The 25,047-nt window shown below is 59.0% G+C and overlaps 3 protein-coding genes across 3 annotated transcripts in view; 2 read left to right on the top strand and 1 right to left on the bottom strand.

Annotated features, from left to right (window-relative positions):
- Positions 1 to 11,660, top strand: NCLIV_009370 (conserved hypothetical protein; the record flags this gene model as incomplete). Its single annotated transcript, XM_003880452.1, has 6 exons — positions 1 to 2,423; positions 3,001 to 8,400; positions 8,817 to 9,403; positions 9,837 to 9,984; positions 10,350 to 10,598; positions 10,859 to 11,660. The coding sequence occupies 6 exons, from the start codon at positions 1 to 3 to the stop codon at positions 11,658 to 11,660; spliced, it is 9,609 nt and encodes a 3,202-aa protein (XP_003880501.1).
- Positions 11,661 to 14,696: 3,036 nt separating this feature from the next.
- On the top strand, positions 14,697 to 21,944 carry NCLIV_009360 (uncharacterized protein; the record flags this gene model as incomplete). Its single annotated transcript, XM_003880451.1, has 1 exon — positions 14,697 to 21,944. One exon carries the CDS (start codon positions 14,697 to 14,699, stop codon positions 21,942 to 21,944), a length of 7,248 nt encoding a protein of 2,415 aa, XP_003880500.1.
- A 1,496-nt stretch (positions 21,945 to 23,440) lies between these two features.
- NCLIV_009350 (hypothetical protein) overlaps positions 23,441 to 25,047 on the bottom strand; it is a gene marked incomplete at both ends in the record, with an annotated part of 4,785 nt that continues 3,178 nt past the window's right edge. The window contains 3 exons of the mRNA XM_003880450.1: positions 23,441 to 23,582; positions 24,142 to 24,281; positions 24,437 to 24,599. Coding sequence (XP_003880499.1) covers positions 23,441 to 23,582; positions 24,142 to 24,281; positions 24,437 to 24,599 — 445 coding nt within the window. The remainder of the gene's footprint in view (positions 23,583 to 24,141; positions 24,282 to 24,436; positions 24,600 to 25,047) is intronic.

Genomic DNA, 25,047 nt, shown 5'->3' with positions numbered 1-25,047 from the left:
ATGGCGCAAAACCGCGAAACAAGAAAGGCATCCTGTCCTCCTCCTGTCTCTCCTTCTTCTTCTCCCTCTTCTTCTCCCTCTTCTTCTCCCTCTTCTTCTCCCTCTTCTTCTCCCTCTTCTTCTCCCTCTTCTTCTCCCTCTTCTTCTCCCTCTTCTTCTCCCACTTGTTCTCTCTCTCCGTCTGTTGCTGCTGGTTTGTCGCCTTGTCTCTCGTCTCTTCCCTGGACGCCTGCAGAGCTCTGGTGGGTTCTGGAAGAGACGCTTCACCGTCTCAAGAGACTTCAGAAATCTGCGTCTCTCTCGTCCTCTGTTTCCCCAGCGTTTCTCTTCGCTCCTCGTGAGGCTTCCTCTCTCTCTCTGCTCCTGCGACTCGCCCTCTCAACTTCTCCTCTCCTCTCTTCTGTCCAGGCTGAAGGCGGAGCCCCACCCGCGGGCAGATCCCGCCTCGCCGTCCTGCCTCTCGACTCTCTGCCTTTCCTCCGGAGTCATCTCACCTTTCTCGTGACTATTGTCGAGCGTGAGATTCGCTGCGCAGTCGATCGCGTCCAAGAAGGAGACGCGCTTGAATGGCGGCTCGAGTCTTCGCCTGGGGACGAAGGCATCTTCCCTCCGACCTGGAGTCGCGCCTTCTCAGCCGCTTCGCCTCTCTCTTGCGAGGCAGGGTGCCGGCTCGCCGCCTTCTCGCGAGGCCTCACAGACCTTCTCGCGGCGATCTCCACGCTCCACTCCTCCTCTCTCGCTTTCCACGCGGCGGCGCATCCCTCAGCTGCTGCATGCGCCTCCGTTGTGCGCTGCTCTCGTGAGAATTCTTCGTCTCTGCCTCTGACTGCCGTCGCATCCCTCGTAGCAGCTGCAGCCTCGTTGGTCCGCGCGTTCGTTCTGTCGCTTCGTGGAAGGGCGGGACGGGGCCGAGACTCCCGGAGAAAAAAACGCGGGGGAGAAGATGCGGAGAACCTGAAGTGTCTCTTCGCTCTCTGCTACCAGTCTCTGGAGCTCCTCCTCTCCGCAGCTTCGCGCCTTCGCGCAAGGCCTCAGGGACGCGCGCAGATCTTCTCCCTTCTCTGCCAAGGGCCCCCAGGCGCCGCGGCCGCGGCCGCAGCCGCTGGGGCCCAAACCGGCCTGACGACGCGGGACAAACCGCTTCTCTGGCTGGTGCTGTTCATGCACGGCCTCGCGCATGCAGTTCAGTGGGAAATTCGCAGCCAGGAGGTGGTGGACGCGGAGAGTGCGGACGCGGTCACAGAGAAGACACAGAAGGAACGCGAAGGCGGAAGTGAAAGGGGCGGGAAGAGGAGACGCCAGAAACTCGGTGCGTGCGAGGACGATGGAGAACGCACAAGAGAAGGGGCCGAAACAGAGACAGAAGAAGAGACAGAAGGAGAGACGGGAGGAGGCTTGGAGACGGTCGCCCGTGGGGTTGTGCGTGACGCTCAGAACGGTCGTTCCTTCATAGCTTTGTGCGCCTCTGCGGCGAAGCTCAAAGCTCTCGTTGCGTCCACGGTCTCTCTGCTGGTCGCGCAAGAACACACACCAGCCTATGTGTCTCTGCTGCAGCTCTCCTCCTTTTCGTCCTTTGTTCAATCGGAGCTCGCCGCGCAACAGGCAGCCGTCGACGCTGCATGCGCGGAGTTGCTGCGAGGCTCGGGCGAGTCCTGTCGCGTCCCTGGCGCCGTGGACGGCGAGGAAGGGAAGCGCAGGCGGACGGAAAAGAGACACGCAGAAGCGAGCGCGGACGCACACAGCGAACAAAAGAGGAAAGGAAAGGGCGAGCCTCGCGCGAAAGCCCACGACAAGGCGCCGTACGTGAAGAGTTTCCTAGACTGCGTCGCGTGCATTGTGCGCCTCCAACTGGAGCTGGAGAGAGACGAAAAGACTGGAAATGAAGGAAGCGACGGCGTGGGACGCCACCCCAAACGCGATGTCTCGCCTCCTGATTCCTCGTCGTCTTCCGCGCCCGCCGGCGCTCTCTTCTCACCGGCCTCTGTGGTGTTTCTCGTGGATCAGTTGACGGCCGTCGGCCTGTTTCTCCTTCTGCCTTCTTTGGCGTCGCAGCTGATGGTCCAGCTGGCGCATGCGGTCGAGGATCCGAGCCGGGTTCTTCAGCCTACCGGCGTGCAAAACAAAGGCCGAGGCGACGCGCCGTCAGCTGCGGAAACGGAGATTTCTCGCGCGACGAGCGCACCCGTAAAACCTTTCAGCGCTTTTCTTCTTATCCTCGAGGCAGTCTCGCCTCTCCAGATCCTTCCCGCGCCTGACACGTGTGCGTCTGCGCCTCGGCTGCTGGACGCGCGAGAGGACAGAAAGACCAAGCAGGCGCATGCCGCGAAGGCGGACAGCGAGAGAGCCGTGAGGAAGAGACACGGACGCGGATCTGCCTTTCTCCAGGAAGTGAAAACAAGCGCGCTGGTCCTCATGTGGCGCTTGTAAGTGGGACCAGGAAACCCGACGCGATGCGCTGACGCTTCGCGTCGAGCGCCCAAACTCGCGTGAAGGGAAACCGAGCATGCGCGCTGGCGACTCTCTCGAGGACTGACCTCGCGCTGAGCATGCCGGGATGCATATCGTCATAGAAATAGCCACGCACTGATCTCCCCTTGATCCTTTCGTCTCTGTGTTTTTTTAATTTGTGCGTATTTATCTGTGTTCATGCATGCATAGGTTCTAGACGTTTTTCTCACGGAGTGACGGGAATGACACGAAAGAATCGTCTATTCCCATATGCGTATATCCATGTAGACATGTACCTACGTAGATGCATCGCCTTAATGCATTCGTGTCCACGCACGACGATGTACACATACCTACATATATGTAAATGTGTATCGATCGATATCCGTAGCGCCGCAGTCTCCACATCTCCTCGTACACGTCTTTCCATACCCCCTTTTTTGGACATACTTGCGTGTATAAAAACCTGTGTACAGCAGGATGAGAAGTGTTTCTGTGGTGGAGCGTTTGTTTCTTTACTCCTGGGCCTTGGACCTTGTGTTTTCTGTTCAGCATCGCCACTTCCTCGTCTTCGCCGCTCCTGTCTCTGCGCGACGATCCGTTCCGCCTTCAGCAGGACAGCTTGACGAGTTTCGCGTGCTCCCTGGTGGTGTCGATACACTCCCTGCTCACGCGTGTCGAAGAAAGGCGGCTCTTCGCGTCAACTGCCTCGTGTTTGTCTCGCGCGTTGCCTTCTTCGCCGGCAGAGCTCGAGTTTGAGAGAGCGAGTGCGGGGCGCCAGCTGCAGCGTCTTTGGGAGGGGCTATCGCTCGTGGTTCAGTTCATTCCTTCGTTCACGGAAGAGCGCCTGCTCTTCCCGCTCTTTTCTCTCATGGAGCGAGAAGGCGATCTTCTCCTGCCTCTCTGGCAAGTCGCACCTCTCGCCCCGCCCAGTCTCTCTTCCGCGTCTCTCGCTTCTTCGCCGTTCTCGCCGTTTGCTTCCTCCGGCCCAACCTTGTCGCCTTTCTCGACGACCGGCGAACACGGTCCCCGTTCCGCCACTCCCCTCTCCGAAACTTCCTCGCCCTCGGATGACGGGGCCGTTTCTCTGCCATGTGCGACGTTTCTTGCTGAGCTCTTCCACGTCTTCGCCTCTCTGCACGACCTCCCAAGTTTGCTCTCTCGGCTGCAAACGTGGCTGTCTCTCTCTTCCTCTTCCTCTCTGTTCGCCTCAGCTGTCAGCGACGGGGAGGCTTCTTTGCTTGACGGCACGAAGAAGGGGCGGCGGGGGCGAGCAGAAGAGACTAGAGTCGCGGAGGGCAACGCGTTTGCGCTGCATCTTCTCCGGGGACTTGCGCAGCTGGAGAAGGAAGGCGGCGCGCGCTTAGAAGAGAAAAAGGGTGGAGCCGACAAGCGTGCAGGCGGAACCGCGGGGCGCACAGACTCTCGCCGCGTCTTTAGCGGCGCGTTTTTCCTCTCCTCGGCCGTGTTGAATCAGGTCCAGAACCTGGCGAAGGCCGTGCTGCCTGCGCAGCTCGCCATCATCGCGTCGCACTTCCTCGCTCTCTTGACGGAGACTGAGGAGGCGTTCCTCGCGACCGTTCCGGACGAAGGCGAAGCAGATGCGGCGCGGGCGACGAAGCGGCGAGAGAACGCGGACGGCGGAGAGATAGAGAAGAAGCGAAAGAAAGACAAGGGGGACGGGGCGACGCCGGAGGCGCCTTCCTCGGCCCTTTCGGATTCTGAGAGAGGGGTGCCCGACGGCGAGAACGCGCGGCGCGCGCGGGACAAGCGGCGAGTGTCTGTCTGCGTCGTTCGGCTTCTTCTCTCCGCATTCCTGCGAGGCTTACAAGACTTGCGTCTCGCTGGGGCGCACCAACACAAACTGGCGCTTCGGAACCTGGAGGTGGTGCATCCTGCGCTCCTCGCGTTCTGGAAGAACGCCGCCAGTGCCGTGTTTTCCTTCTCGTCGCGTACGCAGGCGTGCGCAGCCTTTCGCAGCCGCGGTTCTCAAGGCAGGGAGGCGACCGGGAAGACCGATCTGACTCGACGCAGCGTTGTCGAGCTGTGGACAACCGCAGAAAACGCGCTGCTTCTCGCGCTCGGCGGCACGGCGGTCCTCTTGAAGGCGTACGAAGTGCCGCGCGTGCCTCTGCGCGGGGGTGCACGAGACAGGGACATTCCAGACGCGAAGCGTCCGCTCCGAGAGGAGAGAGAGGCAGGAGAGGGAGACGAGGCAGGAGAGGGAGACGAGACAGGAGAGGGGGACGAGGGAGACGAGAGGATCCACACTTCGCCCTTGGCGTCTGTCGAGACGCCGAACGGGAGTCGCGCGCAGCAGAAACTCGAGAAGGAGTTGGAGCGGCGTCTGCTCCGATTGACTCGCGAGCTGGAGAGACACGCGGACGCCGAGGGACCTGAAACGCCGCAGACAGGGAGGCTGGAGCGGAAAACGTCCCTGCTGGACAACGCAAACACGGGCGGAGCTTCGTCGTCTCCCGTCTCACTTCTGGCTTTGCCTCCTCGAGATTCAGAGCCTGCGACCCTCGCCTGCATCCAGGCTGGCATCATCTACCTCTTGCTCTCCGATACAAGGCATACCGGTTCTTATTCTTATTCTCCGTTTCTCTGTGGATCCTCCAAAGGTTTGCGGGAAGGCAGTGAGGAGTCTGAGCGGCGCAGCGTTGCCTTCCTGCTTCTCCGCTGTTTGGCCGGGGAACGAAGACGGCGTGCAGGTGCTTCTGCTCCGGGCAGTCGACTCGGAGACGCCGGCGAGGACGACGCCTTGGTGAGTCATCTCCCCCTTCTTCTCAAAGCGCTGGGGAGCCCTTGCAACGGTTTTGGAGTCGTCCCCAGTCTGTGCGCCGCGCCATGCGACTGGCGCCTCACTTCGCCCGCGGGTCTGCGGTGTCTCGACGAGCCTACGCAGGCGCGCACCTTCCCCAGAGCCGCCCGCGCGTGCCTCGGCGCTGCGCACGCACTGCTGTCTCTGTGGGGCCGGGCGGAGCGAAGAACGGAGGAAGGCGGGAAAAACCAGCTCGGAGTCTCTGCAACTCTGAAGGCCGTCTTGGACATTCAAGCGTTCCAACCCTTTCTGCTGTTCGCACTCGCGGAGCAACTGAGGGAGCGCCGGCGGCGCCTCGTTGCGAACGGCCGAGAGGACGGCGCGCCGATCGACGCAGAGCTTTCGGCAGGACGAGAGAGCCTTGAGAGGGACGGAGAGCGAAAAGCGAAGAAAACGAAAGCGAGACGTGCGGAAACGCACCGACAAGAGCACGAAACGGAGCCGTCGGGCGGTGAGGCGAAACGGTCTGTGTCGTCGACGGAAGGCGCTCGCGTTTCCGACGCGATTACAGATTCGAAGACGCCCAGCGACAGCCCTCTCGGGGTTCTCAGACAGGCCGCAGCCGGCGATCTCTTTCTTCTGGTTCGCTTTTTCCTGGAGCTTCAGCCGCTCTACTTGTCTCTCGCGCTGAGTCTCCCGCCTGTGGTGGCAGACGGGAGGTCGCCTGAGAGGCAAGGTGACGCGGAACACGCGGGCGCAGAGGAACCTCCGGACATGCCTCTTCTTCTCGTGCAACGGGAATTGTGGATCACGCTCATTGCCGTGCTGCAGATGCGCGCCACGGATTCCGCGTCCTCTCCGCAGACTTGCGCCGCTAGGTCGCAGGTTGGCCTTGACCATCCACGACACTGGGATCGCCCGTGTTCTTCCCCTCCGTCTACGCGTGGAGACGAGCAGTCGCGGGGCCTGAGCTCCCCTTGTCCTCTCCCTTCCTTGGAACTTCATCTCCTCCACGCTTTGGCTCGGACAGCCACATGGGGGGGGCAAGTGCGCGCAGCGGATAACCTGGCTCGGCTTCTCCGCGCGCCCTGCCGAAGCGCACTGCCTGTGTCTCCGCGGTCTTCTCCCGAGGCGTCGAGTGCTTCGCCTGCTGCTTCGCCTGCTGGCGAGACCGCGCTTCTCTGGTCTGCACACAGCGGCGTTCGATCTGGAGCCGAGACGCTCGTTGCGGGGCTTCTGGGCCTCTCCGGCGGAGACGCGGGTGGCCGAAAAAACGCAGACAGCGCGCTGCGCACGCTTGAGAGGGGAGAGGACGAAGCGCATGCGCGACTTGGGGAAGCGCTCGCGGACCTCGTTTGGGCAGTCAGCGGGGCCTCGCCGCAGGCTCAGGTTCGAGACGCCGGCGGGAGCGAGGCGCATGACGGGAAGAAAGAGAAGAAGAAGCGAGACCGGGAGAAGTCCAGGGACGACAAGGGACAGACGGCTGGGGAGCACATGCTGCTCCATCTCTGCTCGTGCGTCCTGGCCCTCGCGGCCTCCGGTGGGGGGTGTCAGGCGCAGGCACACCAGAGACCAGAAGAAAGTCACCGTCGCAACACCACGAGACACGTTGATGCGGCGGCGTCGCTAGTTGCCCAGCAGCTAACAATTCCCTCGCCACGATCAGCGGAGGAGACGTTCAACCTTTTCCCTCCCTTGAAGCCTTCAGTTTCTGGGTTTCCGCGGGCCGCCGCGGCGCCAGCGTCGTTGCGCTCGCTCGTGCTGGTGGCGTGCATCCGACAGCTCGGGTCTCACGTCGCTGCGTGGGAGCGTGGAAAGGCAGAGGCTCGAGAACGCGCGGCCGTTCGCGAGAAGAATTGCTTCCGCCGGCGCGAGGCGACAGCACGAACCGGGGCCGCAGCCGCGCAGGCAGAACCATGCGCCTCGGCAGAGGCCGAGACAGAAGGCCCCCTGCCGGGGGAGGAAGGAAGACGGAAGTGCGCGCAGTTGGTGAACAGGTTTATGCGCGTTCTCGCCGGACGCCTCACGCCTCGCGAGGTTCTTCGATGCATGTTTTCCCACCACCTCGTTCTGCGTTCATCTCCCGCGGCGCCTCGCTCGTCTCTGGGGGAAAGGTCGGCAGACGACGCGGCCAGAAAACGCACGAGAGAGCGGAGGGACGGGGGCGAGACGAACGAGGAAACGTCGACCGTGCGGGTGCACGCGTCTCTCTGGACGCTGCTGCTCGCCTCGCGAGTTCTCTCCCTCCTCACATGGTTCCTCTATTCCTCTTTTCTCTCTGTGGCGAGTCATGGGAAAGACGAACGCGAGAACCAGGCCGAGACGACGGAAGAAGAACGCGCGCGAGAACGTGCGGCTGAAGCTCTGGAGGCCTTTGCGTCTGTTCACTCGCAGGAAGCCGAGGCCGAAACAGGGCGAGAAGACGAACCCGCCCTCGCAGGAGCGGGGGCCGAGGCGAGACGCCCAGCCTCGACTGGGAAGAAACAACCGCCGCTCTCCTGTCCACACGTCTCGAGCTTCTTTGATCTCGTAGGCGACTGTTTTCGCCTCCTCCAGGCGAGCGAAGAAGGCGCGGGGGCGCCAGCCTTCTCGCTTCCCGTCCTTGCTCCTGCATGCGCCTCTGCGGGTTTCTCGGCCGGAGGCTCCAGGCCCCTTCTGGGCGCGTCCCTGTCTGAGTCAGTCTTTTTTGAGGGAAACGCGAAGGGCGCGACGGGGCGGCGATTTTGCATGCAGCGTAGAGCTGCCCGCGTGTCCGCGAAGATCGCGAGGCACTCGCTGTCGCTGGTGCTTCTCTTCTTCTCCTCGCTGTGGGGCTCTGCGTCTCGGCGCCGCCACGCTTGGAGGGAGAAGTACGGCGCCGACACGAAGGCTGAGAGCGAGACAGGAGAGCGGGACACCTTGAGCGACGAAGAAGAGGGTGAAGAGAAAGCCGGAGAAGCGACGGACGAGACATCTCACGACTCCCAGTGGCTGCGCCAAACGCATCAGTTGACAGACCTGCTCGTGCACATGACAGCTGAGGAAACGACGGAGCTGTCGGCTTCTGCTGGCTTCGCTGCCACGCCGAGCACGAGAACGCCCGCGTTCGAGAGAGACGAAGAAGCGAGAAAGCAAGACACAGGAAGCGACGCACGGAGAACTGGAGGAAGTAGCCGACGCACACACTTCAAAGAAACGCCTGCAGCCAGGTAAGCTACGACGGAAGGCTCTTCTGTCACGCATACTCAAACACCTTCCTCTCTATATGTGTATGTAGATGTATACATATACATATATATATATATATATATATATATACATATATATACATATATATATATATATACATATATATATACATATATATACATATATATATATATATATATATATATGTTCATGTACGAACTCACATGTGTATATAACAATATATGCCTCGATAAGACGTCTGGTCTCCATCAGACGGCCGCGGTCTGCGTCGAGTTCCGGATATGCGCCGTGCGTGCACGCCTGGACACACTTCGTTCACGGTAGACGCGTCATGACCATGCACGCCGTGCCTCCACACGTGGACAGGTCTCTGCGCGTTCAAAGTCTTGTTGCTCCGGCTTCGCTGTCGCTGCAGGTGCTGGCGAGCGCTGATGCGCGGTCTCCCGTCGTATCTCTTCTTCCAGATCTCTTGTCGCCTCCAGGCCATTGTCGCCTCTGCGGTTGCTGGTTTGTCGCCGGTCGCGGTTTCTGCGGGCGAGTCGGCGTCCTCTCGTCTCCTCGCCGCTGCGCAAGCGGCTGCGGTCGCGGAGGCGCTCGCTGCTCTCCTCGGCGAACGGCAAGAGTTGATTCGTTGCCTCCGACTCACCTTCTTCCGCCCGTCTTCCTTGTCGGGCTCTGCGCTCGCGCCCTCCGCTCCTCGCCGCGCCCCGCCTCTTGTCGACCTTCTGTGCCTGACTCTGCAGAGCCTGCAGGGCGCCTTCGCATGCACGTTCGACGGCGGCCTCTGCTCGTCCCTCCGCGAGGCGCTGTGGGGGAGCGCAGAGCGACAGGCCGAGCGAGGGGACGGCCATGAAGGCCGGCAGCCAGTGGACTTTGTCGGTGACGTGGAACCGGTTTTAAGCCGAGTCAAACTCGCCATTCAGCAACGCTTCTGCCGGCGTCTCGGGCAGGCCACGTGCGCACTCGCGGGAGCAACGATTTTCCTCGTTGGAGAGGCCAGAAGTAAGCAGCCGAGAAAGCGAATGCCGAGTTGTGTAGCGACCCAAAAGTATGCCTTGCACGTGCTCCGGAAAAAGGGGAGGGATAGACAGCCAAACAGCAAGAAGACGTCTGCCAATCGATGCTCGTGGTGTGTGAGTAGAAACCTGCACTCGCAAACCTACATAAAAACACCTATATGTATATATGTAAATATGCAGGTGTAGGCCCGTACATGTCTCGTGGGAGCCTTGTGTCTTTCGCCAGTCTTGCGCGCTTTGGTTTCTCCTTGCCCTCGTACGTCGGCCCATCTGCATCCGTGTTATCTCCCAGTGGAGGCAGCTATGGATGTACGAATACCTGTTTCACACTTGCACTTTGTGCGTAGCGGCCGTTGAAGTGTTGCCTGCCGTCTCTACTCCGTTGTCCGAGTGTCGCGTGCTTGGTTTTCTTGCAGAACGTCTTCGTCTTTCGGACAAAAACGCGGGAAAGCAGGAGACAAGCGCGCAGGCCTTGTCCCTGGGGTCGGTCGCTGCGGCGCCTCTCGAAGCCGTCGCTGCGCAAGTCGCCCGTGGGACGCGACTGTTTGTGGACCAGCTGCAGGGGTAGGAAGGCGAGGGCCGCGAGACGGGAGAGAGGCCGGAGGAGACAGGAAACGCTTATCAGGAAGGCAGGGACAGAAATGGAAGGGCGATCGAACCGCCAGTGGTGTGTCTTTGGCGGGGGACGGAAGGCAACGGCCGCTGTAGACAGAAATGCCGAGACCAGAGAGGTAGATGAGTGACAGAAGGAAGGGGCTGTACGCGGAGAACAAAGTGGGCGAATGAGCGATCTGCAAAGGGCCAGCCTCTTCTGCGGTGTGTGTGTGTGTGGGCGGGCGGTTCTTCCACGCAATCCGAGAAAGCAGGTCTGTTGTTCGTTGACGTTTCCTTATCTTTTTGTCTGTGCGTTTCTCATCTTTCCTCGCCAGAGTTGGGACGCTTGCTTCTCTCCAGCCCCTTTGTCTCGGCGTCGACGATTCGCGTTCTTCTTCGCGGCGGCCGACTTCTCTCGAGCGAGAACTTCTGGACGCGCTGCACTGCCAGGCTGGCCCGCAGCTTCACTCTCTCGTTCTTCTCCTTCTGTTGCATCCGCGCCTTCAGCACCAATATGTGGAACGCGTCCTGGGAAACCTCGTCGGCGATTCGCTACGTGTGCTGGCTGTGGCGCCGGGCCTCTTGTAAGCTCCGTGGAAAACGAGCGAATGGGAGAATGAGACACACGGAAGAAGGCACAGCCTGTCCTGCACATTCTTTGCGCCTCGACTCAGTAGACCGGAGAGGAAAGACTCGCGGGGGAAGAAGGGTAGGTTCTCTGCGTCTCTCCCTCGGTTGATACCGCCGGCAAAGATCCATTCTGCTGAGGCCGCAGACTGGTCCACACAGACAGTGACATTCTTTCTGTCCCCCGTATCTGTTCCGTTTTTTTGTTCTGGTGCAGCGCATCGACAACTCTGGCCGATTTCCTCGCGCGCTCCCTGGAGCGACTGAACCACTTTATGTCTTCGGGGACGTGTGCCCCGTCCCTGAAGCTCGCGATTCGCCGTCTTCTTCTGCTCCTGTCTTCCGAAATTGTCTCCGTCTCGCACGCACTGCATCGTCTGGTTATGCAGCTCTACTCCAACGCGCATGCACCTCTCTCCTTCCTTTTCGAAGACACAGTCGAAGAGGAAGTTGAGCAGAGAAGCGACCGATCTGTGTCACGGGGGGTGGGGGTCGCGGCAGGCACCCTGGGGCTGTATGCGTCGCCTTTGTCCGATTCGCCTTTTGCGATCCTTCACTCTTTGGAAGACAACGAAAGAGAGGCAGACGCCCGGCGAGGCCGTAGCCGTTTGCAGGCAAAGGGTAGCAAGTTTCGAACAGATCAGCCGCGCGCCTTAGAAGAGCGTTTGCTTTGCATGCTACAGCACGAAGACCAGCGAAAGGGTAGATGCTGGCCCAGTAGCGTCGCCGCAGAGGCGACAGAGGCAGAAAAGGAAGAGCTACGATGGATTGCGACACAAACGCGAAGAGCTGCGAACTGGCAAAAGACGCGAGAAAACGTCTTGAGGCGCGTCCAAAGCCTCCAGCAGGCTCTGGTGCCTGTCTTGCACGCTGCGCTGGATGGCGGCACAGGGGGAGAGCGAGGCGAAGAAGAACTCAATTTCGTGCTGGCAAGCATCGTAGACAGTCGCACGAGAAACCAAATGATGGAAGCCATCAAACAGTTCCAGCAATTCCACAAATTCAGAGGGAAAACATAAAGCCTCTCTTACAGCGCAACGGACGACGGTATCTGCGCATCCATTCTTGTATAGAGAGAGATACTTGCCAGCTTTCAATCTGGATGTTCCTCTCGCTGCCTGTATTTATCTAGGTATGCATCGGTACATCTATCGTCATATATATATCTATATACGAAGAGAGAAAGAGAGTGAGAGCCTTTCCGATGGCCCAGACACCTCAAGAGAGTGTGATCTGTGTGCATGTTCGGATCTTGGTTTCCTTCCGAGCACCACCTGCCGTCTGGGTATGTCTTTTCGTTCGCCGTTCCGTTCGACATCTTCATTTTTGCTGTAAGCGTTTTTGTTGTCAAAGCTCTGAGGGAAGGATCCCATAGGTTATGGTTTGTTGTCTGCTTTGCATGTTGACACTCTCCGTTTCTTCGGTGAACTCTTCACGTGTCCATTGACGCGCCCTCGAGTTCTCGCTTTTCCGTTGGTCGGCCTTTATCTGTGGGCTCCTCTTGCTTTCGTTGTCTGACTCGGCTGGGGCGGAATGGCGTTTTTGCTTGGCCGGCAGAACGGCGCAGCCCACAGCCGCTCTGAGGAAAGAAACTCAGGTGTGCTTGGCAAAGGCACGGACCAGGTACAACCGAGCTCGCACACGAGTACCTGCAACTACTAACGTAAATACACAAGTCGTGCAAACAGTGGCTGCCATCGAGGAGCTATGTGGCGCCTGACTGTGCCCCCAGTTCGTTCGTGACGGCTTCGGTAGCCCGAAACCCGTCAGCTCTAACATGACAGAAGACAGTCGGTTGACACGCCTCTCGGCTGTTTCGTCGTTCTTTGCGGCGATTTCGCGTAATCTGAGAGACTCGAACCTCCCACGGAAAGACTCAACGACCTGCCAGTCCACCCATCTGCGACTAGGATAATGTTTTTTTTCCACCTATAGATAGATATTCCCGTCTGCGGTCGCGTGTCTCTGGCCAACAGTCTATGCCTAGCCATGTTTCCTGTACTGTCAGTCTATGCCACTTTTTTCTGCAGTCCCTCACCGTCTCGCGACTATTATGCTGCGTATGTGTCCGGGACACCGTCCATTCGCGTCAGGAGAACAACCTAGAATGACATCCGCTTCTTGCTCGACTGCGGTTCGGCTGTGCAACAGCTCCGCTCGTGGATGCGAGTGAAAAACAGAAGCATCTGAACTATGCAGCAATCCTGCTTTCACGCTCCAGGACGTTTCAGCACCAGCTTTGCCACTTCCTCTGTCATACAGTTCAGTTGTGGAAAAAGGAGGTATCTATCGTCAAACCCCGAACCGCGCCGCCTCACAACACCTCCCCAGTGGCCGCGCCTCCACTATACTTAATGCACGTAACATGATGGTCACGAAAAACACAATAGAACTTGAGTCCGGTGAACAAAGCCATTCAAGATGCATTCATTGTTTTGTGTAGTTCCCTTCCAGTTCCCCAAACCGCTGGCATTACTTCATCTTCCAACGTGTCAGGCGCGTACCGGGCGGCGTTTGGCGGGGGAGCGCTTGGTGAGCAAACTCGCCCGGCGGTCCCTCGGTGATTCCCGAGTCAGAGAAGCAAACATGGCATGTTAGATTTTCTCCAGAAGACCAGCAGTTATCTCAAACACAGTTGCAGTCGTTGGAAAAAGAGCCGAGTTGTCATTTGGGGGCACGCCGACAAAACCCGCGCTGGGAGTTGGAACAGTCTCGTGTGTGGCACGCGGGACGGCTAGCGTCTAGACTTTTTGGTTCAGCACTGGTGGTTTTTTCCCGATCCATCGTTTCTGGGTGTGCCGCTCTCTCGACTTCAACCTTGTTTTTTCATGCCTGGTCAGTCTCGCACTCGACAGGTCTAGGGAGGCGTTTCGTTAGAACGTACGACTTTTTTCTTCCGTATATGCCGACACCCCCGAAGGGCGAAGTTCGTCGTGGCACGGAATAGGCAGCTTTGGTTCGTTTCCAGGTCTTCGATTCGCCTTCCAAACCGCGTTTTCTGCACCACCGAAGTTCCCAACTTGGCATTCTCTTGTCGCAAGCACCCCGCGGGGCTCCACACAGAGCAGACTCGCACTGCGGTTTAGAATTTTTGCGGAGCTCAGAACTCGGCGACTCTCAAGTTGTTCCGAACTCTCTCGCGAGGGCGGTTTCGTTCAAGAACGGTTCGCGACTCCGTGCGTCCTCGCTTGATCCACCTGAAAAACGCCGGCGGCTTTGCCTGGTCGTCCGTGATGTCTGTCGCCGGAAACAGTCGAACTTTTTCCTCAAGGCCGTATCGTTTGTTGCGAAGCATCTGCGATCTCTGACAGACGCACACGAGGTTCTCATCGCGTGCCTCAGGAGTCTTTCGGCACATGCCGCGATTCGTTCGACGTCTCGTGATTCCGTCTGTTGCGTTCCTGGGGCTGCGGAGCCACGCCACACATCGAGAGTTGGCCTGATGGCCAACGTGACTCTGCCCGGTTACATTTTCCCGGACGCGCGTTTTGTTCCGTTTTCAGGATCGAGAAGCGCCGCATGTCTATGCGAATCGGCGCTGACTCCAGTGGCCAAGAGCCGGCTAGGCGACTCAAACTCTCTTCCCTGCGCTTGGCTCGATTCACCCTAGTCAAGGTTCAGTTGGCTCGCTCTCGTTGCTCTCACGCAGGCTTTGTGACTTCCGTGGGATGTATTTTCTTGATTCGCTTTTTCGAACAAACAGCGTCTGAACCACTTATTGAAGCCGACAGCGTTCGACGTCTTCGGCGCGTCGGCTTCTCCTCGTAAATGTCGTGTTTTCACGAAGACGCAGTACCCAACAGCGTGACGCCTACGGCCCCGTTCCAGGAAGCATGGGCGCGCCGTCAAATTTTTGCATTGTCTTCCAGCGTGGCTGCAGCTCCTACCGCGCTTTTACTTGACTCGACGTGTGCTCTATTTACAGGTGACTTGCGTTTGGCAGCCTTCTCTCCTTGGCACTTTACCTTTGTTTTTTCCGTCTCTAGAGCATTCCAGCGAGAAACCCTCTCGGTTTCCCCAGATTGTTTTCCCTTCGGTCCTGAACGTGCGTCAGCATGCGCGCTCAATGCACCTCTCGTGCTTCTGCGTCGGCGCGTCCTCTAACTCCATGGCGTTCACATCTGGGCCCGAACGCGCCGTCGTTTGCCGGCCAGAACCCCCCAGAACTGGACGATCGCATCTCCCTGGAGGGACCGAGTGACTTAACAAGGAGGACCGAATGTCACCCGAGTCCTCCCCACTGGCCCCTGGCTCCCGACAGAGGCCACAAACTCCTGACGGACGCCTCGCTGTCTGTTTGCCCGTCTTCTTCGCTGTCGTCTTCCTCTCCGTCAGCTGTTGCCTTTCCTTCCGACTCTTTTCCCGCTCCTCCCGGCCCCTCGTTTCCTGCTCGTTCGTCCCCTTCTTCGTCGTCGTCTTCCACTTCGCCTCACCGCGTTCCAGTTCCGTCTCCAGATCGGGGAGTCCACGAAGCCGCGCCGGGGGCGGGCGCCTGGCAAAATCGTTCTTTCGCTCGCCGTGAGAGCAGTCTCGAACCTCCACCGAGACGCGAGATGTGCGGTGGAGACCTTTCAGACTCATCTTCGACTGCCTCCTCGCTTTCTTCTTCCGAGCGCGACGACGTCCTGCGCTGCATTCGTCCTCTTCGACTTCCCCCGTCCCTCCACTCCTCTGATGCCAAAGAGAGACCACGGTCGGAAGAAGCCCGTCCTGGAGGAGCGCCACTCGGGCAACGAACGCCTGGAACCGAGTCCGTCCATTGCCCATACGACGCCGTCCCTGTCGTCCACGCGTCTGTGTCTCCGTCCAATAGGCCGCCTCTCCCGGGAAGCCAGTTGGCCCCCTCTGCACACCTGAGAGGCGAGAGTTTTCGTTCCTCGCCGGCGTCGAGTTTCGGAGCCGACACCACGCAACGTTTGCCTGGTCGCCAATCGCTCCAAGAGACCGAAGATGCGCTTTCTGGATTGTCGGGAGACAGAACGTTTCTTGCGCGGTTGGCGGAGGCCAGGCAAACACATGCCGAAGAAGAAACGAAGACCGACTCCAGTCCGGAAGCACAGGGGCATTGCTTTGCAGAGACGCGTGACAGAACGCGCAGGCGTCCGGCCTCCTCGAGGCTGCCAACGTTTTTTCTCGCCCCCACACAGTCTGACCTCGGACACGTTCCGAGTTCGTCTTCGAGTTCTTCCTTGTCTTCCGCTTCTCTCGCGTCTTCTCTCCCTTCTCGCCCGCCGGGGTGCGCTGAATCCGCGGACGCAGCCGCGGATTCTCTCTCGCCGACGCCTGCGTCTCCACCCGCCGATGGATCTTCTCTTGCATCTCCAGAGACCATTCCTTCTTCTGCGCTGCCCCGCCGCGCCACTCTCCCGTCCTTGCCCACTTCGTCCCTCTCGCCCAGCGATGCACCAGGCACCGGGCTGGGGCCAGGGTGCGCGGTTTCCGAGGTTTCCGCGGGGCCTGCCGCCAACGAGGGGACAGTTGGGGACACAGAGCATCTCCGGCGTTTCCAGGCGTCGCGGGCGTCAGTGCGCTTGGACCGCGCGCCTCTGGAGCCTCAAAACAGTCGCGAGGCTGCGAACGCTGTGGAGCTCGACCCTCTCGGCAGAGGTTGCGCGGATTCCCCCGAGGCGGTCTCTCGACCGGCAGAGGGTGCCTCGCCGCTCTCCGCTCTCCAGCAGAATGAAGCTTTTCGTTCGTATTCGTCGCCCTCGTCCTTCGAAGCGAGGCAACCCATTCCGCAGCGAGGCGCCGCGTCGTTTTTCCTCCAGAGCTCTGCCGTTTTGTGTTCTCAGGAAACGGACACTGCAGAGCGGCAGTGCCTCGGGCCTCCGCCGCATGCCTGCGCAAGTTCCGACTCCGGTCAAAGTCATGCAGAAGAGCGACAACTTGTCCTTTCTTCCTCGCCTTGCTCTTCGTCAATGGCTCTTTCCTGTCCCCCTGCCGAGCCCTCTTTCCCCGATCCTTCCTGCGCGCCGTCTTCAGACCACGCAAATGCGTGGCAGGAGTGCAGCGAAGCCTCCCTACACGCGGGCGCCCAGTGCGTGCCACGGCCTAACCTCGGCAATCTCTTCCGCCAGTGCGCGGACGACGAAAGCCGCTGGACAGAGGCGTCAGAGCAGCCTCCCACTGGGGCTGAAAATGGACAGGCGAGCCTCCCGCGAGTTGAGGAAGGTCCACGTGCCCAAGGGGACCTCTACGCGAATCCTACCGTGACCGATACGCGAGATCCAACTTGCACGGATCCTAGCTGTTTCACCAGCGCCGGCAGCAGCTCAGCCGAGATGCCTCCCCAAGATCAAACGTTTGTTCACGGCAGCCATTACAGTCTCCACGACAACGAGAGATACACGCTGAATCCAGATCCCGCGAACCAAGGTTTCCCTGCGCCTGGCGAATACTGCGGGAACAGCCCATTCCCCGGCGCGATGCATGACGCTATCGGGAACGGCAAGGCGCCCCTGGGTTCTAACACTGCACCCGACTCCTGGGGTTTCTGTTTTGGGCAGAAAAGCCCTTTTGTTGAAGCGCAAACTTCAGACAGAGACGCTCCTTCCGGAGCCGCATCTTCTTTTCCGGGGTTCTTCAGCGAAACGGAACGTGCGTGCTGCGAAGGCCACGGGGGCAGCGCCGACGCGCCCGGTTCCAGCGTGTGCAGAGGCCCTCCAAACAGAGACCGCGCCTATCCTCACCCTTCGCCTCCCCTTCTTCCAGCGCCTTATGGGGATCTTGACCCGCGCCAGCCGTTCTCGTCTCTCCCTCCTGTGTTTCCAGGTTCTTCCTCGTCCTTCCCCGCTGCCTTTTTTCACGAGTCGTCTGTCCCTGCCTCGCCTTATCCTTCGTCTGCTTCTGCGTCGCCTCCTCTGCCCCCCCTTTCTTCGCTTCGGCCACTCCTTCCCCCTGGATCCTCGTCGCCAGCCTTCCCCCGTTCCACCTCGGCCGGGTTCCCCTTTGATTCGTGGGGCTCTCCTGCGCTGTCCAGTGTCTCCGGGATGCCTTCCGACTTCTCGTCCTCTCTCGCTTCTCTTCCGTTCTCGCCGTTTCCCTACAGCCTCCCCGCGGAGGCGCAGCGCTGCGGGGCCTTTCAGCCCCCGCCGGGTTCCGTCGCCCCACCCCACGCTCGCGACTGTGGCGGGTCAGGCGCCCAGCTCGGCGCCGAGGCCGACTCGCACACGAGTGAGGAGCGGCACTTCCTGGCAGCCTCGTACAGCCTTCTTGGGGCGTCGGGCGGAGGCGACGGACGGGACGGCGCGTTCGAGACCCATCTCTGGCGGCAGATGGGCGGGCACGAAGAGCTCGGTTCCCCTGGAGCTCTCCGGCCGTACCTCTGCGAGGACACCTGTAAGCAGACTCCCCCCTCGTCTTATGCGGCCTCCGCTTTGTACGAAGCACGAGACCCAAGGGAAGACGAATGCGCGCCCTACTACACCGGAGATCCGTTCTTTTACTATCCCGAACCCCACCAGACGCCTTCGCTTGCGTCGCCGTATCCCCCGTTCTCTCCCTCTCCTGCCGCGCCGTCGGGCCTCTACGTGGACATGCCTTCCCAGGCCGCGCCGCATCCTCCCGGTTGGCCGAGCAGCTGTGAAGGCGCGCGTGCTTCCACTTCAGGTTCTTCTGCGCCTCGGAGCGGGCGGCGGAAACGGCGGCGGTCGCCGGAAACCGGTTCCTCTGCGTCGCCTCCCGAGGGTCTTGACTCCGCGCTCGCGTACTCGCCGTCGTGTCTCCCTTTCGCCGTCCCCAGCGCCGTGAAGGCCGCGGGGCGCAAGCGGCGCGTTCCGGCCTCGCTGCCGACGCAGACGGACCGGAGTCACAAGGACTTTCTGCTCGAACTTCTCGCCTCGCAGTTGGAGCCGGTGAAGGGCGTGCACATGGATCGGCTGCGGAAGACTTGGGTTGCTTCCTGGCTGGTGGGCAAGCGGCGGATTACGCGGATCTTCTCCTTCCAGAAGTTTGGCTTCTTCGGCGCGCGCGAGCAGGCGATTCGCCACCGCCGCGAAGCGCTGTTGAATCCGGAGATCGAGGACCCGGTGCGGCGGCGCGCCGTCGAGAACCTCGCGACGGCCTCGGACGAAGCACTTCAGCTGGCCGCTGACGCGCTACCCTTTGTCGTGGGCGTGACGTACCACCGGGACGGTCGCTGCTGGGTGGCGAATCACCGGAAGCCGATGGGGAAGATTGTGCAGCGGAAAAAGTTCGAGGTCGCCGAGTGGGGCTTCCTCGGGGCGCGGTACCGCGCGGCCGTGATGATGTTTTGCTGGAACAAGCAGGGCCGGACGCAGGAGCCCGAGGACTACGACCAAGGCGCCACAGAGGCCTTCAACTGCAAGCAGGTGAGGCAACGCCCTGGCGAGGACCGCGACTTCGTCCTCTCCCACGCAGCCTGCTCGGACTCCGAGCCGCTCTACCTCCTCCGGCCCTTCGACGGAGGCACCTGCGACGACGCGATGGTCCTCCTCGCCTTCATCTGCGGCAGCCCGTGGAGGAAGATCTGCCGGGGCCAGCAGTGCGGAGACGACCCGACGCTCTTGGAGGCTGCCGTCACGATTCAGTCTGAGAAGCCGCTGTGGCGCACGCGCGTGAAAGCGCCGTCTGACGAGGAAGACCCGCGAGACAGCGAGGCCGAGAGTGCAGGCGTCTCGCGGGCTTTCGCGGGCGCTTCCCAAGACGGCCGGGCCAGTGGAGGCCGCAAGCCCCGGCTCAGGGCCAGGCAGCGAACCCAGGAAACTGAAGAGGACGCGGACGAAGAAGAGGGAGAGGAAGGAGAAGACGGAGACCGATTTCGGTCTTCTCAGGAGACAGAAGGAAGGAGGCGCGGGGGAGGCCAGCGCGCGAACTGGAGAGCCGAGGGAAGGCGGGCGGATGATAACAGGGAAGAGGGGATCTGGGACGGCCGGGGCCTCGGCGTCGCGAGCGCAGTGAAAAACGAAGAAGGCACAGACAGCGAACCTGAGGGCCGAGGAAACGCCTCGCCTCGGACGAGGAGAGGCCGGAATCACGCGCCGACACCCGGGGGAAACGGCGCTCAATGGCATGGCGGGGAAGACGTGTCGGGGGGGAACATGCAAACCGAACAGGAGGAGAACACTTGGCGGAGTTCGTCTCTGGGCCTTTCAGCCTCGGTCCTGGGGTTAGTCGAGAACAGACGCCAGAAGGGCGCCCAAAGGGGAGACAGACACACACAGGCGCGGCATGGAGACGCGCGCGAGGAAAGGGAAGAAGGCAGAAGCGTCTATGGCGGGTACCCGCAGACTGGCCCGGCCCCTGCGCCTTGTGGATCTTCTGCGGCTTCGCCAGCTGCGTCGACCGCCGCGGCGTTCTTCTTGGAGCGGCAGAAAGAACAGGTACGAGAGGGACAAAACATGTTTCTCCTTCCGTCTGAACACCGAAACGTGACAGCACGTGGCTGGGCGCCTGCTGGCGGGGTCGACGGATTCGCCGTTCCGCAGCACGCCCCGCCTTTCTTGCAAAATGAAGGGGACTTTGGAGGGCCAACCCCGTCGCACACTTGCGGCCTCTCGGAGTGGTTCACGGCCTCCAACGCCTACGGGATGATCCCGTCTGTTAATCTGAACTTCGACGCCGACGTTTTTTCTGCCCATCGGGACTCCCTCCAGAATTGCCCTGACGGCGCTCAGACGGCTTCCTACGCAAATCCCTTTCCGTGTGCAGCGCCCAATGGATTTCACTCCGGGCTCCATGTCCTTGAGATTCCAGAGTACCCACATGTCGCACATCAGCGGGCGTTCGCCTCGTGGCCGAAAAATTGGCCAGTGTTGTCTTCGCCCCTCCCTGCCGCGTGTCCCTGGCCGACGACGCCCTTGGGAGACTTCCCCGCCACGGGCGCGTCCGGAGCGGAGAGAGGCGAGACGCAGTCTGCAGGTGACACAGAGATCTCCGTATCTCAGGCGCAATTCAACTTTTATCCGGTTCACAGAAACTGGCCCATTTCGCATCTCGACGCGCTCACGAATCCTTTTCTCTACCACGCTAACGCACTCACGAGCCGCACCCCAGCGCCTAGCGACGTGCCTGTCTTTTTTCCGGGGGATCCTTCGCCCGTTGCGCTCCCCCTGTGTTCGCCTCTTGCCCCGCCGTGCTGGCCGGCAGATTTGGAGGGTGCCGGAGAGCGTTTGCATGCAGCGATGACTGAGGGGAACGGATCCATTTTTCGCTGCAGTGACGCGTCGCGTTCGACTTCCGAGAGCCGTGGAAGCCCTACGCCGCCTCTAGCGCTCTGCCACAGTCCCCCTGTTGACGGTCTGAGCCTCAGCTCTTTCAGTGGCGCCGCGTTTGACCCCAAGAGTCGGCAGTTTGTTCCAGGCAGTTTCCAGGAGACAAACGGAGTGGACGAGAGAAGTGCTGACCTCTGTTTTCCTCAAGCTGTCAGGTTCTCGGCGAAGAACACCGGGCTGACGCGCCCCACGGCAAGCGAAGGCGGCGACCGCACGGTGTTTGGAAGTGGAGGAAAAGATGAGGCAAATCACTGGACGGGTTCCGTCGTGACTGGCAGCAAAGAGAGTGGCGAAAGTGTCTCGATTTCTCTTTCGACTTCTCCAACGGGGCACTCGCGCCGCTGTCAGACGCCTTGTCTGGAGGGCTACCGTGGTACCCCGCATTTGCCCGAGGATGCAGGAAACGCAGCTTCGTCGCCGGTGCTCTCCGCTTTGGGCCGTGCACCGTTGTCCTCTTTCGCTTGGTCCTACGCCTCTCCGCCGTGCGCGCTTTCTTCGACTCCCTTCCCGATTTCCACGTCCTTTTCCGCCCCTCTGGGGGATCTTTCGTCTCTGGAGACGCGCGCAGTCGCGGCTGCTTGCGCACAGGCAGACCCCAGACTAGGTGACGCGAAGAGCGACGGGGAGGTGGGCAACTGCGATGAAGCAGGAAAGCCGGAAGACGCGGCAGGGGAGCCTGTCGGAGGCGCGAAGCCGTCGAACGGAAAAAGCAAGAAAGAGAACCGAGACACAACGGCCCCATGCAACGGGTCCGGAGTGTATCAGCGGCGCTCACAACGCGAGAAGAGGAAATTCCCGTTTGTCGAGGGGACAAACGGCGAGAGAAGGTCGGCGCGGCTTTCCGGGGCTGAGGCGAGTCACCACAGAAAGGCAGAAACCGCGGAAGGTGCGGAGCCGTCGGTCGGCACTGCCGGGAAGATTCGCCCACGCGAGAGCAACGCGAGCGAGGGAAACGAAAAACGCTCGCCACACACAACCTCTGAGAGAAGCAAAATCTACGGAGAAGCCGCATTGCTTGATAAACAAGTCGATGCTTTGCCCACGCTCCTTTCGCATGGATCCTTTCCATAATCAAGGGACAGAAAACTCCGTATAACTGTTCGGAATTTAATCACAAATATATTCATGTATGTTTATATATATATATATATATATACTTGTATATATATGCATGTATATAAGGATGTGTAACGGTGGCATATATGCGTATGCACCAATACAGAAGCGCATATCTCTGCCGGAACTGTCTTTACATCGCCTTTGTGCAACTTAATGGACAAACCCAAACTTTCTGCTCAGCATCGGTTACAAAGAGGAGGTCGCGAAATCGGCGAAAGGTTGTGCGGGGGGCCATGGAACGGGATAAACACGGTTGGTAGCAGGATGAGGAGGCGCGCGCGAGATTCGAAATCACTCAGCTGACTCAGGGAAAAGATAGAAACAGAAAGAGAAACGAGCAGGTTTTATCGAAGCGTAACAACACATTCACGTTTCGCTCGCCAGAGAGAGAGAGATGGACACCAGCCGAGTCTGTGAGCGTCAGAGATGCTCGACCTCAAATCAAGGAGAAATCAGCCTCTTGGTGTCCCGAGAAGATTCCTCTCAGCATTTGGACCTCATCTGGCCTTTCACAGTCACAAGCGCCGCCCTGTGTTGGACATACAAAGCGTGATGCAGACGTACGTCTCTCTATATATATACATGTAATACTATCGAGATGCATATGCATTTGTGGATAAATACCCTTAGGTATATATATATATATATACTTTGTCATTTGAATGATTGTTGTTTTGCGCAGTTAGCCACCCATACCGTCTGCAATGTATCGCGTGCCTTTCTTCTGTGCTTCCATGCATGTGTTCTTGTGTCCGGGTGGCTGTGCAGGTTGTGGGGAGATGTTGGTGTTTTGCTTTCTTTGACGAAGCTTCGAATCGCGAGGGATAAAACAACCGACGCTTGGCGCCCACTTGCAAACCTTGACAAGAAAGTTGAAAACGCCTGTTTCCATCCCTAGGTCTTTGCCTAGAATTAAAGAAAACGCTCGCGCCGCTGTTTCACGCTAAACGTGCGAACACGAGACAGTGTTTGTGTCCCTTCCCTGTTTACGCACCTTCCTTCTTGCGAAACACTCTGCCGTTTTGCTGTTCGCTTTTCCCGCTCTCCCAGCTAAACCGGCGACAAGCTCTTTGCTTCTTCGATTCGTCGGCTGTCTCCACCACCCTTTCTCCCACGTTCCCGTACTTATCCTCATCAATTGCGGAGTTCCTCTTCCTCTCATTCTCTATCTTCTCTTTCTCTCTCCTCTCTCTCCTCGCTTTCTTCTCTTCTCTCTCCTCGCTTTCTTCTCTTCTTTCTCTCTCATCTCTCTCCTCGCTTTCTTCTCTTCTTTCTCTCTCCTCTCTCTCCTCGCTTTCTTCTCTTCTTTCCCTCTCCTCTCTCTACCGGAAGTGTCGTCTGACAGTTGGACAACTCGAGAGCAGGGAGAGGTTTAGAATCACCCTTGCCGTTTCCTGTTTTCCGGTGCCTGCCGTGGCCGATGAATCGAGTCTCTCTTCTGCGGCTCGTTACTGCGGGAGCACAGAAAACTCTCTGTCCAGTTGCAAAATTTGCATGCGCACGCGGCAGCTGACCCGCACCCGCTTCATTTTCTCGACCAGAAGCGCCTCGCCGTGACGCATGCGGCGACTGATGCCGGCCAGGAGAATGCTGAAGAGACAAACAGACGCCGCAGCCCCAAAGGCCGAAAATGAAAAGCAAGAAACACTCCACACAGTTCGAGACGCCAACGAAGACACCACGCTAAGCCTAGAAACGGAAAACGTTCTGCGCCACCAACATAGAACAAATCCATATACCTACCTACAATATATACATATATATATATATATCTATATATGTACATATATATATATATATATACATATATACATATATAGGTCTATGCAGATACAGCAACATGTATATATATATATATATACATATATAGGTCTATGCAGAGCCTTTTGTGCGTCGGTTTCCCTTTCCATAGACACGGCTGTTTGCCTGAGTGGCTGCTCTTTTGCTCTCGCCGTGTCTCGTCGAGGATTCCACTCGACTATGTGCATGTTTGTCTTCGCACTGCGTCTCTGCACCAGCATCTCTCCTGGTGTGTGCACGTCTTGTCAGCATACGAAAAAAGAGCCACCAGCAGAAGCGCAAAAAAACACGCGTCATTCGCTACGGAGAAACAAGCGGGCGAGGTCGCCGAGTGCGGGGCGTTTCTGACCTCGCTTCGGCCACATCGGTGCATGCAAGGAGATCTTTTTCGAGGAGCGCCATGAGGGCGACGGAGACAACGTAGAGCACAACCTCGCCCTCAAGAAAGAAACAGTCCCAGACGAAGGAGGCGACATCGATGCCCAAAGCCTACAGAAAACACAAAAGACAGGCAAAACAACGCATGCAGGGGAGCGTCTGTCCACGCAGGGGTTGCCGAGCAAGCGAGGCGGTAAGAGAGACACATACACAGCCCCCCTGCGACCCGTGAAGGAGACGCAAGCGGAGACAACGACAAAGCGAACTGAGGAAAAGATCGGTCGCCCAGAGACGCTTCGGCCCCATCTGCTTGCCTTGGTGAAGAGCGTGAGGAACCACTCCAGCAAGTAAAGCTCCGGCGGCACGCCGACGGCCTCAAGATGCAAAGCGAGTTCCGGGCAGTTCTCCATGAGCAGCTGATCGAAAATTCTGGGAAAGCAAACACGACACAACCGCAAAACGAACGGTCGGCGCATGCAAAACGGCTTCTTCACCCGCAAGGAAACCTTCATGAAAGCGACCCATAACGTCATCATAGATATATAAATATATATATATATATATATATGGAGAGAGAGAGAGAGAAAGAGAGGGAGAGAAAGAGAGGGAGAGAAAGAGAGGGAGAGAGAGAGAAAGAGAGAGGGAGAGAAAGAGAGAGGGAGAGAAAGAGAGAGGGAGAGAAAGAGAGAGGGAGAGAGAGAGAAAGAGAGGGAGAGAGACAGAAAGAGAGGGAGAGAAAGAGAGGGAAAGAGAGAGAGAAAGAGAGAGAGAGGGAGAGAGGGAGAGAAAGAGAGGAAGAGAGAGAGAGTGAGAGATAGAGAGAGAGAGATAGAGAGGGAGACAAAGATAGGGAGAGTAGGGAGAGAACGACAGAGAG

This window comes from Neospora caninum, chromosome III (assembly GCF_000208865.1).
Source record: "Neospora caninum Liverpool complete genome, chromosome III".
NCBI classification, from domain to species: domain Eukaryota; phylum Apicomplexa; class Conoidasida; order Eucoccidiorida; family Sarcocystidae; genus Neospora; species Neospora caninum.
This window is presented reverse-complemented; position numbering and strand designations above follow the sequence as displayed.